At 35.7% G+C, this 19,644-nt stretch overlaps 1 protein-coding gene across 42 annotated transcripts in view; it reads right to left on the bottom strand.

Annotated features, from left to right (window-relative positions):
* The window catches only part of KCNMA1 (potassium calcium-activated channel subfamily M alpha 1), a 421,949-nt gene that overhangs the window by 288,692 nt on the left and 113,613 nt on the right, over positions 1–19,644 (bottom strand). For all 42 annotated transcript variants that reach the window (XM_039727452.1, XM_039727454.1, XM_039727456.1 and 39 more), the window contains exon 2: positions 14,369–14,533. In XM_039727452.1, coding sequence (XP_039583386.1) covers positions 14,369–14,533 — 165 coding nt within the window. The remainder of the gene's footprint in view (positions 1–14,368; positions 14,534–19,644) is intronic.

Raw genomic sequence — 19,644 nt, 5'->3', positions numbered from 1 at the left:
AGAGGAACTCCATGAAGAAAATAATGACTAAAAAAAAAAAAATTAAAAAAAAAAAAGGAAAATTCAGTAATTCTCAACTGGAGGCACAGTGGCCTGTGCTCATCATCCAACTGAACAAAATATAATGGACTACTGGTGTTCCAAAGATGGTAGCATATAATTACATAAAATGTTACTGGGGAAAGCCAAAGGTTGCTGGCTTGACCTAGAAGCAGTTCCTAGGTTATGTCTTATATCCACATAACTCAGATGAGCATTACTACTCATCTGCCAGAATTCATGTTAAGCAACTTCTCTTTTTCGGCTTTTTACATGAGTACAAGTTAAATTTCCAACCAGAGTTAATTGAAATCATTATGTTGTCAAGATATTTCATAATATTAACATTGGATTGATAGTCTTTTCATCTAACTATTTCAAAGTACTTCTCAAAGAAATGCTTTGCAATTTACTATGTTAATTAAAAAATTACCAGAGCTATTGATTTTAAAGGAAAATGTTGACACTAATATAATGCTTTCCTTCTAAAATGTATTACCTTTTCCACAAGACTGGCTTAACCTGGCTAAATATAGGGGGCTCTAGCACAGTAGGCAAGAAAAACCCCTATAATTGTCCTTCCAACTACCATAAACTAAGCTGAAATGTGATTCCCATGCAATAAACTTTTTAACTTCTGATGTCTCTATTCAGTAAAATACTATGAGACTTCACTGCTGCCACGGTCACATTGAAAAAAATGGTTTTCTGCAACTGTTAAAATAAAATATTTAGATGGAAGTAAAAAAACCCAAGCATTAAGCTTTGCATTATAACTTCCCTTAACCTTGCTTTATTGTACATGAAGGTCTCTACATGGCTGCATTAAAATATTTTATGGAAAAATATTTTCTATAGACCAATAGATAATGTCATGCAGGAAAGTACGCATGAATTAATACAGAAGTTGTGGTTTTTTAGCAGTTGTCAAAGAACACTGAATCTGTCAACAAATCTAGTGATTTTTGTCATTCAAATTGCAAGAATAAAATTCACCTTTGTTTATTTATTATCAAACATTGATTTATCTATGCCACATTCAGGGAAATCAGCATGGCAGTAAAGAGAAGTGTCCTTAAGAGAAACTCAAAAAAGAAATCAAGTTACTAAATTCTGCACTTCGAGCAGGTATCTTTGGCCCACTGTAGTGCAAATGAGCAAGTGCTGTTTCAAAGACTAACAAAACCACTAACCACATCTAATCCCTGTACTTTAAAACCTACGTATAGAGTTTAAGTAAGTTAATACTATGGATAATCCCTGCTCCCACTGGAATCAGGAGAAGATACATACACTCAGGAGTTTGTGTTTCCTTTGCTGTCTTTTGAAAATACAATTACTGAAGTAGAATATGTAGAGATAGTTGTGTCCTTGGGAATAACCATCACATGGATGCATTTCCATGTAAGAGGTGTGTAAACTTAACAGACCTTCAGTTCAGCAGGAAGTGCACTACTGGATGACTGTATCAGAAATTATATTTTGCTGAATCTTACTGCTTGACATTCTCTTCCTACAAAAATGGGGAAAAAATGTTTCGCTAATTTAATAGAATTTTACCAAGGAAAAAATGGCAAGGGGAGGAGGAAAAATTGTAATTCTCTAGACAAACACATGAGAAAAGGCCTCACTGACAAGTCTAAAATTTTTACTAAAATTTCCAGCATCGGTTTTCCATCTTGAAGCTCACAAACTCTGACTGCAAGGCACAGTATTCCGTCAGTGAAAAGATGTCTAGAAAACTGCAAGTGCTCTAGAGAATCATATAAAAACCAGAATGTCCCCAGATTCATAAGAACCTGCTTCAGCCAAATTTTTCCTCAAACTTTAACTGTCACTACCATTAAATATTATGTTTCTATCCTGCCAAGGGAAGGGCTTGACAGAGGCAGTTTGGACAGAATTTCATTTCTACTCAACAGCATCTGACCTTGAGCCTAGAAATTCCCTAGAGGATTGTGGCAGGAGAGTTTTTCTGCTTTGTTTTAATTCTAAAGCCTATTCATCTTCCTTTAGAAAATAAAATCCATAATTAGCTTTACATTACCAATAGGCCTGCACATATATTCTCTTTAAATTTCTTGTAGGAAGACAGGTGTCTGCAGTTCTGATAAAGTTTCATTTGGCTCTCTGACAGGAACATGCTCTTCCATATATGTTATTTTCATCCTCAAATATAGCCATCTACATCTATCCTCAATTAAACCAGTGTAAATATGGACTGACTGGGCTAACTTCAATTAAATTACACAGTTAAGTACGAGATCAAAACTTGACCCAGAAGCTAGAAATGAATTTAACTTTGTCTTCCAATATGCTTTCATTCGTACAGTTCCTTAGATTTTCCTCTGAACTATTTTTTAGCATTTTCACTAAGAATCACATCATGTATTTTTGAAGCAAATCAGTAGCAGGGGAAGGTAACTTAAATAACACACTTGTAGACACTTCTGTCAGTTAATTTATGCTTTTTTGATATTTTTGGCATTGCTAGCAAATAAAGGCATGTATTTTGTTTTTACAGTTCTTGAAAGTGTAACTTCTTATCACAGCAGACATACTGCTGTCAATTTTTTCTACATGGAGACTTTAAAACTCAACTGGTTTACCTTTTCTCTGGTCTAAAAAGTAGAAAATATCCAAACACAGACCAAATAAATAGTCAATAATATTTGCAACTAGTACAAGAGGTAGAAGTACTAATTATATGCATTAATATTTAATGTATGTTGCCCAGGTGAAGCTAAATTCTTTATAGTCAGTTATTCATTTTTATAACAAAAAGTCACCTTTTCATGTCTCTCATACCAAAACTAATCCAGCATAAAAGACCAGAAAACAGGTGCAGGAAGCACTTACTCTATTCCTTTAATGTCTAAACCAGACTTCTTGGACATAATGATATATTCTGTTAGAGAAATCAAAGGACTTTTTATCATGCACAAGAATAAAACTGTAGAAAATGTATTGTTAGGAAATAATAGGCATGTACACAGCTCTCTGGAAGTGTGAGAAACAAAGGCACACTGGTGTCTCTTAACCTGAGAGATGAGAGCAAGGCACAGTTTCTGAAAGCACACTTTTATTGTTTGTTTCAACTTAAGGGTAAAGCATGAGAGACTATACTGCATTTCAGACTAACAATCCATGATCTGAAGCAGAATCCTTGAAACAACCATAGAAACCTCCCAATCTGGTACGGTCTGACTCATTCAATACAAAAAGAAAAGATTAAAGAAGGACCAAACATTTTGACTGTTTAAGAAGAAACCTGCTGAACTGATCACAAAAACCATTAATTCCCTCATTTGCAATAAATAATATGATGAACCAGTAGGTCATTAGTAGTTCATCTTACAGTATTCAAGTTGTATCAAGTGCTATCACATCAAAAAGAAAAAAAGAGCATGCCTTAGCTCAGAATCAAGTGAATTGGGTGAAATATTAATTAAGAAGAATAACATAAAAAAATCTAGAGAACTATGGTGTCATTAGTTCCACTCTCCTGCATTTCCATCAGGTAAACACAGGGCATTGTGAATGCCTAGCAAAATTCTCTGTATTTTACTGGCAACTACGTATTATATCCCTAAACAGCTCATGCTGCCATGATTTGCTGACTAAAGGTTGTGAGTCTTGAAATTTGAATCCAACCATATCACAAATGGTGATGCCTAATTTAATGCAAAGAGATCACTTAATAACAAAAAACCGAAACAAACCCAAAACAAAAAAAAAACCCAACTGCACCAAACCCAGCTTAAAACTGTTTCTTCTATGCTTTCTGTAGTCCTGACAAAAACAATGGCCCTTCTTATAAAAGACCTAAATAACACTAAAAACCAATACTCAAGTCAGAAGTTTTTGCAATATTAACTTACTTTAAACAAAATGGGAACCAGGATTCACACATACTCATCACTGTACCTGTAAAGGAGACTTAGTAGCAGATAATAAAGCTATTTTCAATCGGCATGCTAATTGTGAAAGCGTAACAAAAATTAAGATTTTTCTAATCTTTTTCATATATTTCTATTCCTTGAATAATCAACAAGACAAGTAGAGATTTCATTATATGTGTAAGGATCTGATATCAGTATCCTTAGCTACAGGAGGTAAGACAAGGCTCAAGCCTTTCTCAATCCAGTGCTTACTTTGTGGCAAACAAAGTTTTCAGGCTTCATCATATACTTATTCTTGTAATTCCATATAATTGAATTAACTCATAATAACTCAACTAGTTTTAGAATTTCATTTCTATAAAATCAGATTTAACTTTTTTTTTACACTACAAGATGCATTCTCTAAATAAAATAAAACTTCTCACACAGACAAGCTTTTCATTTGTAGAAATAAAACAGTGAATTTGGATATGCAATGGAACTGCATCATTAAAAAATTGGTCTTTCACATCAAGAGTCATCAGCTATAAAGAGACCAAAAGCAACTAGTGCTGATGCCCAAAGCTTTTTCCAAAAGAGAATACATAACAAGTCTAATGGACTGAATGGCAAGGAAAAATTCAGATTGTTTATCTGTCTGCACCTATCAGACCCAAAAGAGATTGTTATAAAAGCAGAAGTGCAGAACAAAAACATTAAGGAAAAGAGCTTGTATAGAGAAAAAAAAATTGATACGTGAGTATAAAATCTACAAATGCATGATATGGAAGTAAGAATTGTTCATGCATAGGTATACAAACTTTATATAAAGCAGACATATGCATTTTATATTACTAGACTGATTTAAGTATATAGGACAGAAATGTATTTTGGACCCAAATATGTGCACTGGGAGAAAAAAACAATAATAAATTTCTGATTTCACTACTTTTTAAAACTGATTTCAATGCTTTTTACAAGCATAGGTAATTAATCTGAATCCTATTCTGCACTGAAACAAAGGAGTAATATAAAGTTTAGTTGCATGTTAAAAGTCATGCAAGTTACTGTTATATCTGAGAACAGAAAGCATCAAACTTCAGCAGTCACATTCTGAATTCAGTAGCTGCAGCTACTGAATTCACACTGCTCCCATTATTTTTGAATAGTGACAAAAATGCTTAGGAAATTTAAAGTTTCTCCTATGGACTATACATCTATTGTGAATCCTGTAGATGATACTTCAACGAGAGAAGAGTTTTGTGCCCAGCTAACTCCTCCAAAAGTTTTAAGCCAGTGGCTGACAACCTTTTCCAGCCTAGAGACAGTTAAAATTATCTATTGTACTTAAAAATACCAAAGAGCAACTGTAAACCTATCATCTGATGACTTGATTTTCTCAGTTACTTTTCACTGCCAACCTACCCCAAAGAACTTTGTAATATTTATCATGAGAGAAAACAAGGCAAATCAGAGAATGTAATCTATAGGGAAATTATTACAACAATTTTTCCAGATTGATATAAAAATACCTACAGGTTTCTCCAATAATTTTCTGTTAGCATGACAAGATTACTTATACTGCTGTTTTGTAATAGGGAAAAAACTTTGAATTCACATCTATTTCATTATTTGTGATATTCTTATAAAATCCTCTAAGTATAGCACAAAACAGCTTTCAAACCTTGTCTGACAGTATGCAGCTTGATCACATACATTGAAGCAAATCAGACACAAGCATCAATGACAGAAATTGCTCTGGCCATGGTTGAGAACAAAAACCACAAACCTGCAGCCCTGAAAAAATAAATCTGAACAAACTACTATACTTCTCAAGAAATATCCTGCTGAACTTCTTAGAGCAGAATGTAGAACTCTCCGATTCAGCTGCAACAATAGAACTGACTGGTGCAGCTTCTGTTTACATATGCATGGATGCTAAACTGTAGCATGGAAAAGAGATAGCAGCATGGAACACTGTCCAGACAGTCCAATGACACAGCCCACACAGATCAAGCGCCAGCTGCACCAATGCCACTCTAAAGCTGAGCCCAACCTTAGAGCATCTGAGCTGCCTTGGTTTTAAAATCCAAAACAAAGCATCCCAACTCACAAGACAAGACTTTCTCCCTTGAACAGATGAACAAATAGGGGAAAAATGTAAAATTAAACAGCTGACAGGGATATTACAAACATTTTGCATTGTTACTAAACTGCTCACAATATACTCGTACTTGTTACCAAGATACATCGCTATACTTTCTCAAGGGACATTCAACACCTTCAGAATACATGTTATAGGATTAAATATAATGGCTGACAAGAACCAAGAGCTTAGTATTCTACAGCAGGCTCATGACAGGATCAAATTTTGTATATCACAACAATCAGATGGCTCACTAAAATCTACTCATCTCTACTGAAGTAATTTTTGCAAGATTTTACCCCTGACAGGCACAAACTGATTTTTTTAACAGTCTGTAGGAGTTACATGTTTTTCAATGAGGGGACTGTGGGCATCTGAGAGAACTGGATGGCTTGGTTTGCATGCAGTCTACACAAGGCAGGATTGGGTTCCACATTTCACTTTTAGTTCCCAAGTGGTATCCCCATTCTAAGCAGTAACAAGTACACTGTGTTTGAAATATTTTTTCTTTTAAGTTTGGATCAGCAACAGAGGAAGAATCAGATTCTGTTTCCTTTCCCATTCTATATTTACCCTGCCTCAATTAAGTCAGTTTTGTGACCCCTTCTTCACAGTCATAGTTAGCAATTCCATAGCTCATAAGAAGGCACTGCATTACATGGCAGAAATTGCCTTTTCACCCACCTATCCTAGATAGCCCTGATGAATGGAAGCAGTCTTCAGGAGACTCCAAGAGCCACCAGGACTGTTTCAAACTTCTGAAAAGTTCTGTCTCTTTATCTTTTTTCCCATTTTCCCTGCTCAAAATATTTTCTCCTAGCTTTATCCCAAGCTGCAGGGAAGTGTCTGCAGGATGTAGATTCTAACTAGGAAGGAGGAGCAGGATCATTCAAGCAGACAAGGGAGTTTCTCCCTTAAACTCATGGCATTTTGCTGTGGATTTATGAAAGGTTCTGAGAGCTTCCAGCTTCTAGGTGAAACATACGGAACAGGCAGTTAATATTCCCTGATTTTTACTTCTGATTGGCAACTTTTCCATCCTAGTTTCTACCATTAAATTACCTGCTCCTTTTTCAGAAAGGCAAATAATACTTCAGATTGGACCAAGCCTTCCAAACCTTACCAATACAGACATTAGACTTGACAGGAAGAGTGGGGCTTCCTGCAGCTTTAGTAGTAAGCTTTGAAGTTGTCTCTGCTGCAGCATGTGAAACTAAAACAAAGCATTAATGAAAGCAGAGAGCAATCTCCTGTGCCAAAGCAAAGCAAATTTAAGGAGCCACATAAAACTACTGACACCAGGAGGGATGTGCTGAGAACATACCTCAAGAAACCTGTGAATATTCAAGAAATACCTAAAAACAGTTTCAAAAAGAAAAAAAAAAAGTATGTAAGAAGGAAAAGGAAACTGATTTTGATGTACAATATTTTGTGTGAAAATTTTGTTGATCATCAAAATTGAGATTTTACCCATAAGCTTAGTAATTCTTTCCATTTACCCCAGACAAATGATTGATGGTAGAGCTGTACAAAAACATACACAGAATTTTCTTCAAAAATATGCATTATCACATCAGTGTATTGATTACCAGCACAATTTTTTCAAATACAGTTAGCAAAAAGGAAAAAAAATAAAACACCCAATATTATCAACTGCATCATCAGAGCAGCCCTTCACAGGGGAACAGCACAAATGCCTTAGGGGAAGCCATCTGTCTCCTCCAGTGAGCTTTGTAAATATGCAAAATTGTGTTTGTATCTTTTGTTCAATACCTGGCTATTGCCAGGTGGAAGGTAAATTTCCCCTGTACCACACTCTAATCATGAGGATCAAGACAGCATTACCACAAGGCACATTTCTGTATTTACACACTTTCATTCTAGATTCATGCAAGAAAACAGTAGCAAAGACTTTCCCTTAGTTATGTTTGACATGCATATATGGCAATAAATCAATAGTGACAGTCTTACAACAATTTTTCACCAATGAAGAGCTGTATAACAAAAGTGTGTCTAAACCACCTTTGCCATCTGAATAGCAATCACATTCTTGACTTTCTCCAAATAATCACACCATTCAAAACATAACATATTTTAAAGTGTTTGCTTTTCTTCATTTTAATGACAGAATGCCATGCATCCCTTAATTTAGATAAGAAAGGAAGCGCAAAAAATGTTAGCAAAAATATAATAAAAATATTAGCAGAAAATACTTGCAAAAAATGTTAGCAGAAGATATTTATTCCCACTGCAAGAAAAGCCCCATGCTTTGAAATATTATTAGAATGGTTTCTGCAAGCATGGTAAACTATCTAGAGGTCGCAAAAGTCACTGCAACAGAGCCCAGTGTGAAGATAACTTTAAAGTGGGTAACTTCCATATCAGCAGCTATAACCTGACTGAAAATAAGGTAGAATAGGCTACAGTGAGATCTGGCTTAGAGGGAGGAGGCATATAAAAATAAGGAATATTAATTAAGATAAACTGCACATGTGATGTATACACTAATTTTCTATTTTTCCACCTTCTGAGCTACAAATTCAAATGCAATGTTTTAAATCTGAGTGTATTTCATGTCATTTCTTTATGAAATGTACTGTTTATTCTTTCCTTTATTTGATTTTACCAGTACATATAATTTTATCAGTACTTCATGCTAATCTTACCCATTCTTCACATAGCAGTACTTAAAAGTGGTAAAATTGAGTAGAAAAAATACTCTTTATGTTTGATTAGCCACATAGCTCATGAACAACCTCTCAGAACAGAAAGTTTAATATTAGCATATGTTAATCATAGAATATGCTGAATTGAAGGGATGCATTGCGTCCAACTCCTGGTCCTGCACAGCACACCCTAAGAATCACCACAGAGTATGCATTATTCCTTTAATTACAAGATCCACTGCAATTACAGCAGTTCCCCAAAAATACAAAGTACAGTGAAAATCAGAACTGCTACATCTACATGTAGCACCTACATGCAGAATTTAATAGCGCAGTTTTAAAAACATATGTGCAATAGAAGAATTTTCTCCCAAGACTCTGGGCAGAAGCCCACCCTTCAATCCAGAACAAAAAAGCCTGCAAAAAAAACCCCTTGCTGTTGTCAATAATAAATAAATATTCAGAAAATGCATAACTGGAACTTAAACTAGCTGCTGTTACCATAGAAACGAACAAGACTTACTCAACACTTCCTACTCTATTCCATTATCATTATCTCATGAACTTACATGGAGAACATTGTTCCTATTCCTATGGAAACCCTGGAAATAGCCCCCATCATTGTCACAGATTAAGGCAATCTAGAACTCATCTCTTGGATTTATTTATGTGCCACCAAGGCCTATGAAAGATTAAAAATAACTGAACAGACGAAGTTCTACTCTCAATAGAAATGAGCAGAATCTAAACCATTCCCTATAAACAGGTAGGTAAGTACCAACACTGACAAGCAGTTTATAATCCCTGAACACCTGCAATGGTCAGATCTGTGCAGTTACACTGACACACAAGGTACATTCTCAGCAGTTTGGGCACTGTCTTTTTACAAATGCCCCAGCTTGGAAAGACTCTGCTCTTTTATCCTTATGTCATTTCTCTTATTGGCCACGATGCGATGAGGAAAAGGGAACTTTTATACAAATGTAATAGTATATAATCTAAAACACATATGTAATTCTTTCCACCTCCAAGAGCTAAAATAACAAAACAAAACAAAAAAAAAAGAGGATGGGGGAAAAAATACAAGAGGAGTGGGCCACCAACAAAACCACACCATATCACTCAGGGCATGGAACATCTTGTGATTCCTGCCTGTGCACAGTCAGATCCAGAAGCTGAGAACGACTTTCCCTTTTCTCCTCTAAGTTCAGAAACCTAGACCACAGCTAAAAGGAACATATGGCACTATTTATTTTTGCCTGAATAGGGTATTCTGTAAGTCCCACCAAACCTTGCATAACTACCTAAGAAAAATTGTAATGTCAGAGCAAAACAAATCATTTTATCAAAGAATGCATGTGCTTGACTGCTGCAAAAACTAATGTCATATGTGGACTTGTAAAAAGATTTCAAAGACTAAATCACTGAAGCATGCATTCAATTCCTATTTTTTAGCCAATTAATATATTTTATTCTAAATTAAGTCCTATTCAGATAAACTGCATCCTAAGAACATTACACATGCTTAGGAAAAAAAAAAATCACAAGAAGATTGGTTACAGGACATTTCCAAGATGAGAGGGGTCCAAATTGAAAGAAAAAAGAAATTTATGAGAGCTTTGCTTATGCTTGAGAAAAACGTATTAAACTTCATATTTGAATTCTGAGATGTTGTATACTTGTGTTTGCTGAAGGTTTCTGTTCCTGCTTTGAAAAATCTAGTGAAATAGCTGATACTGTCAAGAACACTGTCAAAAAATGTATATGTATACCAACCACACATGCTTCTCCAATTTCTTATCTACCAAATACCAAATTATCCTTTGAGCTCCTATTCTCATTAAAGCAATGAGACAACAGCCACTGTCTTTGGAAACAGGGAGAAACCCCACAATTTCTGTACTGGTAAATTTCACTTCAGCAGCTAGAAAACTATTACTTATCACAAGAGACTGTGGGGATTTTTCCCCCTCAACACTAAAAAAAATATGACTCCTCTCACTCCAAAAAAAAAAAAAAAAAAAAAAAAAAGGCAGCAAGAACAAATCTAGTTGTGAAAAACACTGAAAAAAAAACCCTCAAAACACATAAGCAAGCAAAACCAAAAAAACAAAAAGCATATAAAATACCTACATATATTTCCCAGGAAAATTTACTATAAATACTTATATAATTAAAGATCCACCACTTTTCCCCAAATGAGTAGTGAGGCCCTTCACCATTTTTTAATAGTTTCTCAGAAGTCTAGTCAAGGGTCAAAAGCTTTCCACAGATTGAAGTGTGTCAAATTCAACAATATACATATGACTTTATTCTGTATATCAAACACACTGTCTAATTAAGGGAATATTTTTTTCTTACCTAAATGATATAATTTCAGGAAGCAAAATCAGTTCATAAACATTTTTAATTTCCTGCATCTTGTGATTAATTATGAATGTGTCTGATTCTTCTTTGAGAAACTCACCTCAGAAATCTGATACTTCCAGCATCTACAGCATTTTACAGCACTTCAAAGTAAATCGCTATTTCCCTGAACAGATTTTAGGTAAATTTTTACCTTTTACTGTTATTTACATTTATGCCACTCAACATCAAATGCAGACAAAAGTGCATGGGTTCAATTAGCATGCTCTTAAATGATGTGCTTATACAATTTAATGTGGACACATTTTTAAATCATACGTCAAGTTTCCCTCTACATTGTTTAAGAGCAAAAGACACATTTTCAAAGGTTGTGGCACCAAGAACATTATATTCCAGTCGTGCTTCTCAAAGATAAAGTAAGAGGAAAAAAGGATCTTCTGGCCATAGAACTACAGGCACCATGCTTAACCAGCTGCACTACTTCAAAACACAAAAACAGTTTATAACTGAAGGACATTCTGCATCGCCTTATACAAGCCTCTTCCTCCAAAGCCTGCCCTTAAGTTGAAACTGGGTAGTGTGAATATTTCTTTGTGCCTAAACCACTTATGAAATGTCAGGAATAAAATTTGGCTACTAAAACAGTAATATGGCTATTTCTATTTCAGTACTTTATCTTTACGATATTCACATAAACTACTGAAACAATTCAATATTGGTACAATCTCATGCACATGACACTTTTGCATCTTCTACAGACATGAATTACAGGCTAGGAAACACTCACTTGACATAGCGATATGCAAGTGACAGTGAAATGCTTTGAAAATTCAATAGTTTAACTATTTTAAATCTCCCATTCTTGTTTCTCACGATGCTCCCAACAACAACAAAGTTCTAATTTCTCCTCTTTGTTTATTCTTTAAACATAATTTTCCATCTAATGAATGGAATGGGAGGAGATGACAAACACGGCTAGGTTTTTTCAACATTCATATCAGGTACAAAACCCTTCTTTCCCTCACAACCACCAATTAATTAAATATTTTTAAGAAAACTAGTGTGGAGGAGAGTCATCTCTATCAATGATTTCAGTATTCGTCACTGATTGGATTGAATAATTTCATTAATTGTCTCCAATGACCCAGATTATGAATAATAAGTTACATCCCTTACTTTCCAGCAGATGGTATGAAACACATGATTTTGTAAATTCAGTTGGAAAAAAGTATTTTCTGACTTAAAAGTTTTTAAGTAGTTCTATGGCTATAATGTTGCCTAAGGCCTTCAAGTCTTCATGTATTGTATAAATAGAAATATTTTATTTCACTAGAGAATTGTACAAATGATCCAATACCAAAGTACACGTCCAATCTTATACTACACTACGAAGCTATAACCTTTAGACATGTATGTTGTCTTGTATTTTCCATACTGTTGGCCTTTATTTTCTTCACCTGTAGATAGCCATAAAGTTTAAAAATTAAATAGGTAATTATGGGAGCACCCACTATTTAAATATTTGTTTCAATATTCACAAAGCACCTGGACAAACTAATACGATAAATTAGAAAGCTGTTTTGTAAGGTTACTAAGGAAGAAATAAAAACTAGATCAGACATGTCACTGAATTTGGTAAATGCTATATTAAAAAAATGCACCTTGTTTCCTAAACTGACCAAAATTACCAAAGAGGTTCCATGCATGGCTTCTTATTTCTCAGATGGTTAGGCATATTGATAAACCCAGATGTGCACAATATGTGCTGCTATACCTTGACAAGAACATAAATATACTCAGAAATAACCTAACCCAATGACATTGGCCAGCTGGTCCCTTATAAAATGCAAAGGGAAACACTAAAAAATACCCCAAAGAAATAAATGAAGTCCTCAAACAGTGTTGAGTAAGTTCTCCCACTACACTGAAGTAAAATGTATTTTATATTATGTATATTAGGTTTTGGTCCCAGTTCTTGGTTTGTATCTGTGTTAACATAAAGCCCAGTAAAATCAACACAGGGCAACTTCTGACTGCAGAGGACTCTGGCTTTGATGGATTTCTAGCCTTGATAATTAAATTGGAACTAGAAGCATGACTTCAAGTTTTTTTTTTCATTTTTAGTGCTGAAGATGTCAGGAAACATGCAAAATGCCATTTTTTAGAAGACCATGACTAAAAACTGTAAATATGGCAGCAAGGGAACACGTTTTCCAGCTATTGATACGAGTCAGCAACTAACATAAATAAGAGTGAAGAATGGTATTTTTAGGAAAAATAATCAAAATATTCTTCTTGCAGAATCAAACAATACAGTGGCAATTAAGTCCCCTCTACTTTTTGCTGCAGAAGACTTGACTAAAAAGCGCAATCTCTTTCCCTCCATTTCCTCCTCCATCCAAATAATTGCTCTGTAGCCCAAAACTGATTCACCATCAAATATTTCTTAACCAAAGTAAACAATCAAGGACACAAATCCTTTTTCAGTTCAACCCAAACTAGTTAAAGTCTCATTGGGATTCTCTGAAGTTTTAAATGGGATTTAAATCACTTTACCTTCTAGTTTATATGTGCATTCTAAAAAGAAAACTAATCCAGATTACATAGGAGACACTTTTTCCTGCAATAAACTCCACAGAAAACCTTTGCATTTTAGTATTTGACAATGCTCTAAAGCAATTATGTTTAAATACAGTGAAAAACTAATAAGTTTTTTTCCATTTAAACCACATATTATCATCATCTGTCTCCATTTGGTATGTAACTGTTCACAGGTTTGAAGGATTTCTACACTATTAAAGAAAAACATGAAGAGAATATAAAATCATTATTAGTCTATGAAATATATCACAAATCTCACTGCATAGGCATTTCAATCTTGTCTTTGCTTTACAATTCTGACCACTCCTCTATTTGTAACACTGGGCTTAACTTCCAAGTTTGCTTCTGTTCTTCCAAACACAATTTTACTTTCAGAAAAAACAGGTCTATAGTTTTAACACCTAATATGAGATTAACATATTCACTGCTGGTAGTTCAAAATCATAGGGCAAAGTAGTGAAATAGGCTGGAGAGTGGACTGGCAGTCGTTTTTGTTACTTGCTGTCTCTGCCTGTCTCTTGCAGTGGGAATTAGTCTGCTATTTTGCAGAGAAAATTGGGGCTGACTCAGTGCTGATGCAACAAATCAATCTTCCTCTAATGCTGGGACACAGTGCTTCCTAAAAACGTTCTTTAAAATAAAAACATAGAAAATCACAGAAAACTTACAAGTACTCTGCCAGTTAATGTCTGGGCAGATATCATGACTCCTGCCCAATCCTTCACAGACGTCATCCATCCCACTTCTGCTGCCACATTCTCCTCTTTTTCATCTGTTGGTTTGCAGGCTCCATCTGCCTGTGTATCTCCACCACCATTGATCTTCTGGGCCTCCTGCAAAGTAAGTATTTGGGTTGGTTAATGTTTAGCAATTCGACAGTCAAAGTCAGTATATAACTAAGGCAAAGAATAGTAATAAAAACCAGAAAATCTGTCTTCCTGGATCCCTGCTAGGTGAAACTAAGAACCTACTTGGCCACATCTTTAGAAATAAGAGAAATAGAAATATTCTATAAGGTACCAACTAGATAATAATAGTCTCCTTGGCATTACATCTTCAAAACATATATTTAGCACTAATATACAATAAGTTCCTTCATTACAAGTAACATAATTGACAACAGCTCTGTACGCAATTACTGAGTTACATACAAATGAATTTGTCAGACATACACTGAAAGACCTCTTGATGTTTCAGTTCAAAATAATGCATACTAGGTGTGAACATAATTTATGTACAATTTTAATTTCCCATCACTAGAATTAATTATCTGAGTAAACCTTCACTGAGAAGCATGATGTAACAAGACAGCAATTATCAAGTGTGAGGGGAACAAAATCCATCATAAAGAATCTGCAGGGAGCTGCCATGCTATCAGTGAACCCGTGTTTCAATGAAAGTGTTTAATATATCACAGGAATTACTCTGTCACTAAGTGGTTCTCACAGAAAGAAGAGCTAGAAATTAGAGGATCCTCAGCTGCACCAAGCTCACTGATGAGTAACACGCGCTGGAATTCATATCAGTCTCCCATGGATGCTGCAGCAAGGATGTTGTGCTCCGTAACTGCCTGCAATGTGCTACAGTCATGGGTGCTGCACAAACATCAAGGGAAACGACAGGAAAAGCCAGCGAGGATTATACAGTGTTTAAATCATACTGCATGCAAAGTATCACTGTGCCATGAGCATGCCTTTGGTGACAGCATAATAATAATGACTTCCTAAATACTTGACAAGATATGCTAAACAAAAACAGGAGAGGCAGCAATATTCCGTGCTGAAGTCCTGAGCACTAGGTCTGCATTAGTGTTCCAAGCACTCTGCACAGACCAACATCTGAAAGATCTTGCTTATAGATTACTTGTCTGTAGGCCACTAAGCAGGAAATGAATTGCCATTAATCCCCTTTGGAATATCTTTTATACAAGCAAAGATGCTTGATGCTGGTTATGTGATAATTATTACAGTAGAAATACTATCCTGTGATGGTCAAGACCCGCAGCTGTGAGATGGCCTCGACTACACAGCTGGACATAAGGGTACAGGCACTTCCTAAGAGTAAAACTGATCTGATAAAGCAATTTCATTGAATCTGCCAGCAAAGAACAGTAGAACAAAGCTAAAAATGTAACGTGAAGACCAACATTTGTTTTCAGAGAAGCTCAACATTGCAACTTAATTAGCTAATCAGATTCTTTTTTCTCTGTCAGTTTCCCTCCCAGAAAGCAGGCTCCGTGTTCTTACTAGTGATTATGGCAAAGTGTGATGTTACTATATTGATAACAACAAATTATTCAGAGTTACAACAGTAATTCAGAACACTTCCCAAGCAAATAACGCAACAGAAGTTTAAAATTACTTTGTATTTGCATAACTGGACCTCATTCACTGACAAATTTGGACACAGTGAATCAGATGTTTTGCACTCGGCGTTGAAAGATGTATCCTGTGCCGCACACGCACGCATGGAGCACAACCTACAGGAATGAGCTCACTGCAGAGGAGAGCAATGTACAACATGGAATGAGACGTCCTAGCAGAGCAATGTTAGCGTGGAGCCAACTGCTGACCCAAAGCCATAGAGATCAGACCCGAAGAAATGCCTTCACCACCATCAAGGTTGTGATTATAAACCAGGAAAGAGAAAATTAGGCTCTACACTCCAAAGAATATTCAAGCTTAGGCAACCTAGGCATATCTTCAAGGCCTCAGAGGTCCTAGGTGCTGTCCCCAGGGTCTCCCCTGACTCAGACGCACTCCGTGGCCCAGGACACCATGTCAGCCCCATCCAGGGCTCCCACAGCACTGTCCTTTCCAGCCTTGGTGAGCCCACAGCCAGTTCTCCCTGCCCGAGCCCCAGGCTGCTGTCCCAGGCTGGCCCTGAGGAGGCTCCAGGCCAGGGCCTTGTCCCACCACCCAGCCAGGGCGCTGGGCAGGGCCCCGGCCCACAGAGCCCCACAGCCCTGACAGCTACAGACTGTTTAAACCATTGCACATGCCCTTTCTTTCCCTCTTGCCACCAGTTTCTCTGCCTTTTGTAACTGCTACAGCTTGTCTCTCAGAACTCTAAGCTTCACACCAGATTCTGCTTCATGGTCCTCCTCTGTATCGCACAGTGAGCTTTCATACTCCGCGCAAGTTTACATTGAATTAATTAATGTGGTTTTCATAGTAAAGGAAGTATAATTATCTCTTCCTCTCAGATAAGAAACTGAGGTGATGATTAGGAGCCTAACTCAGTCACTAGAGAAGTCACTGGCAGAGTCAGGATGAAGCAACACTCTTTTTTCATCTTTTCACCCAGCAGCCCTTGTTTAAAAGTGCACAGATGCATACCTTGCTAAAAACACTCAAAACTACAGACCTTGCCATAGAAAGTTACAGAACTACAGATCACTAAACAAAAAGCTGAATAAAAAAAGTCAATTTTATTGAACTTGTGTTAAGGTTAGAAAATTCTTTTATTGTATATATGTTCCTTACCCACAGTCTTCTTGTCAATAGATGTGATTGTTCATAAGATATAAAATAACTTAAAATTTCCTAGCACTCAATAAAATAGTAGGCAATTTACTTAATTGAAGGAGAAAGGTAGCTTTTACATTTTGAAAAGGTTTTCATAACCTACAGTTCTTTTGATGTATTGACTTTTGGTCGCCAATAGAATAGAGCAGTAAAACATGACAAACCTATTCAGTATTTGATTCTTCTAAAGGTATTAAAGTCTTTATTACATTTGAATGGCTACATTTCTGTATTTATACTACTTATTTCACCTCCATTAAAATCTCCCACCCTTATTATTTCTTAATTAAAGTTTAAGTAAAACAATCATCCCCTGCCAAGTATGATTTGGAACAGACTCTCATGATCAGCCTAGCTCCTGCTATTATTGTAGCTATAATTAACATGCAGATTAGTTGCTGTTATATAATATTTGTATTCTGTTGGGATATTTTATATTTTTCATCTACACAGCTAGCTTTTTATCTTACCTAATTGGCAGTTGAGTATTAGGAAAAGTTTATCCCTGAGTTACTATGCAGTTGTGCAGTGATCACTAATGGAGGTTTAAAGGCTGCTTTTTTTCACACTGAACACAAAATTCAGTCCTGTTATTAAGTGTATAGTCTTATTTCATTGCTATTTCTTCATCTCAAGCATTGAGTAACCAACACCTGAAAAAGGTGCTTAAAATAATAACCTGACAGTGACAATAGTTGCTTAATTATTTACAAGTTCAATATTACAAGTAAGGGATCTTTACCCACTCTTCTTACCAGTTCTCATTATTTTAATTACTTGATGGCAGAAACATGCAGGTAGATTAAGTGAGAAGCAGTATATTGTGAAATACATATTTCCTGAACTTAATGACTAAATGGAAAATAGCATGATGAGGTGTGTACAGGAATCAGTACTCGGTGTTCTACCAATGGTTTGACACAGAGCTGGACCAGAAAATTCAATGGTTTGTCTTCTATTTTCAGCAATAAATATTGACTTAGATTACATAAATTCTGGGATTCTTAAAGACAGTCACCTAAAGGAAGAACTCAAAAAGGCAAAATTCACACAAAAACAGTTAAGTTTTAGAAACATAGTCCTGCCTGTTCAATTTCACCTCTAGAATACCTATACGAATGTAGAACCACTGCATAGACACCTCATCCAACTCAGGACAACACAAAATAAAATCAGAAAATCATTATGAAGCCTTAAAACATCATCTAAGAATAATCTGTCTTTTTTTAAAGCCCTAAAAAACCACAGGACAACATGAACACAACATGGAAAGTAGTCTCTGATGTATAGTACTGAAAAAACTTGCTAAAATATGTTTTAAAACATATGAAACCGGGAGTCAATGTGAGGGAAAATACCTGGGTTGAAGTGTGATGAAACAAAAAAAAAAAAAGGATTTGGTAATCTCTTTTATCTAACATCTAACTAGCTGAATATCACACAAAAATCATTAAGTACCACCTGTAATGAGATACAGAGCACTGAGTCATGCCCACATCACTCAAGAGAAAGTAGTATGCACAGTCCAAGCAGATGTTTGAAAACAGTAACACCAATGAGGCAAACACAGTATTGGCCTTTGACTTCCACCCTAGATAACATGAGATGAGAAAGGGCCTGTCAGAATGGCAGCTGCTCCTAGTTTAAAGTATGCAGTAATAATACAAAAAGAAAATATCATTTGGACCAGTTAGGAACAGGCTGCTTAGATAATAATGCCAGCAAATAGGAATTTGATCTCTGTTAACTGCCCTTCAATTAACAGCATTGCATTCCTAGAGCCTGGCACTTTACGAAATGTTTTCTATCACATCAACAATACTATGATAATGGCCATTCATACAAATTAGGAATCTGTATTTACGTTTCTTTCCTTTTCATTCACCTGTTTCCCCAAAGCCACCAAGAGGTGCTATGTGAAGAGAAATAATTTTGCAAAAGGCTATTTCTCCTTTCTCTTGGGCAAATGTCTAAAACACTGTTTAAAATTATTAGACTTCTATCAACAATTTAATTTCAAGTGCTTCAACACATTCACTCAGCACTTTGACATCTCCAAATAGGGGTCTTACATTTATCTAAAACCACAATATTATGCTGCATTTCCTGAAGCTGGGCAATGTACAGTGAATCTTAAGACTTCAGGTACCTACTGAATATATTGCCACGGCAGACACCTTTTGTCAGATTAAGTTACCATCCATTGTCTCCATCTTAACAGTTACTAAGTACCAGTTCATCCAGTGCTAAAAACAAGCAAAAAATAAAAACAAACCCCCTCCCACCACAAAAATTAAAAAAAAAAAACCCCAAAAAAACCCCAAAACAACAACAACAAAAAAAAACACAACCAGAAAAAAAAAAGAAAAAAAAACCAAAAACAAAACCAAACACCCTGCAGCTGTTCACCTGTTCTA

Source organism: Passer montanus, unplaced genomic scaffold (assembly GCF_014805655.1).
Source record: "Passer montanus isolate IOZ18808 unplaced genomic scaffold, ASM1480565v1 scaffold61, whole genome shotgun sequence".
Classification (NCBI taxonomy): Eukaryota; Metazoa; Chordata; class Aves; order Passeriformes; family Passeridae; genus Passer; species Passer montanus.
The sequence above is the reverse complement of the archived record's forward strand: the minus strand, read 5'-3'. Positions and strand labels throughout refer to the sequence as shown.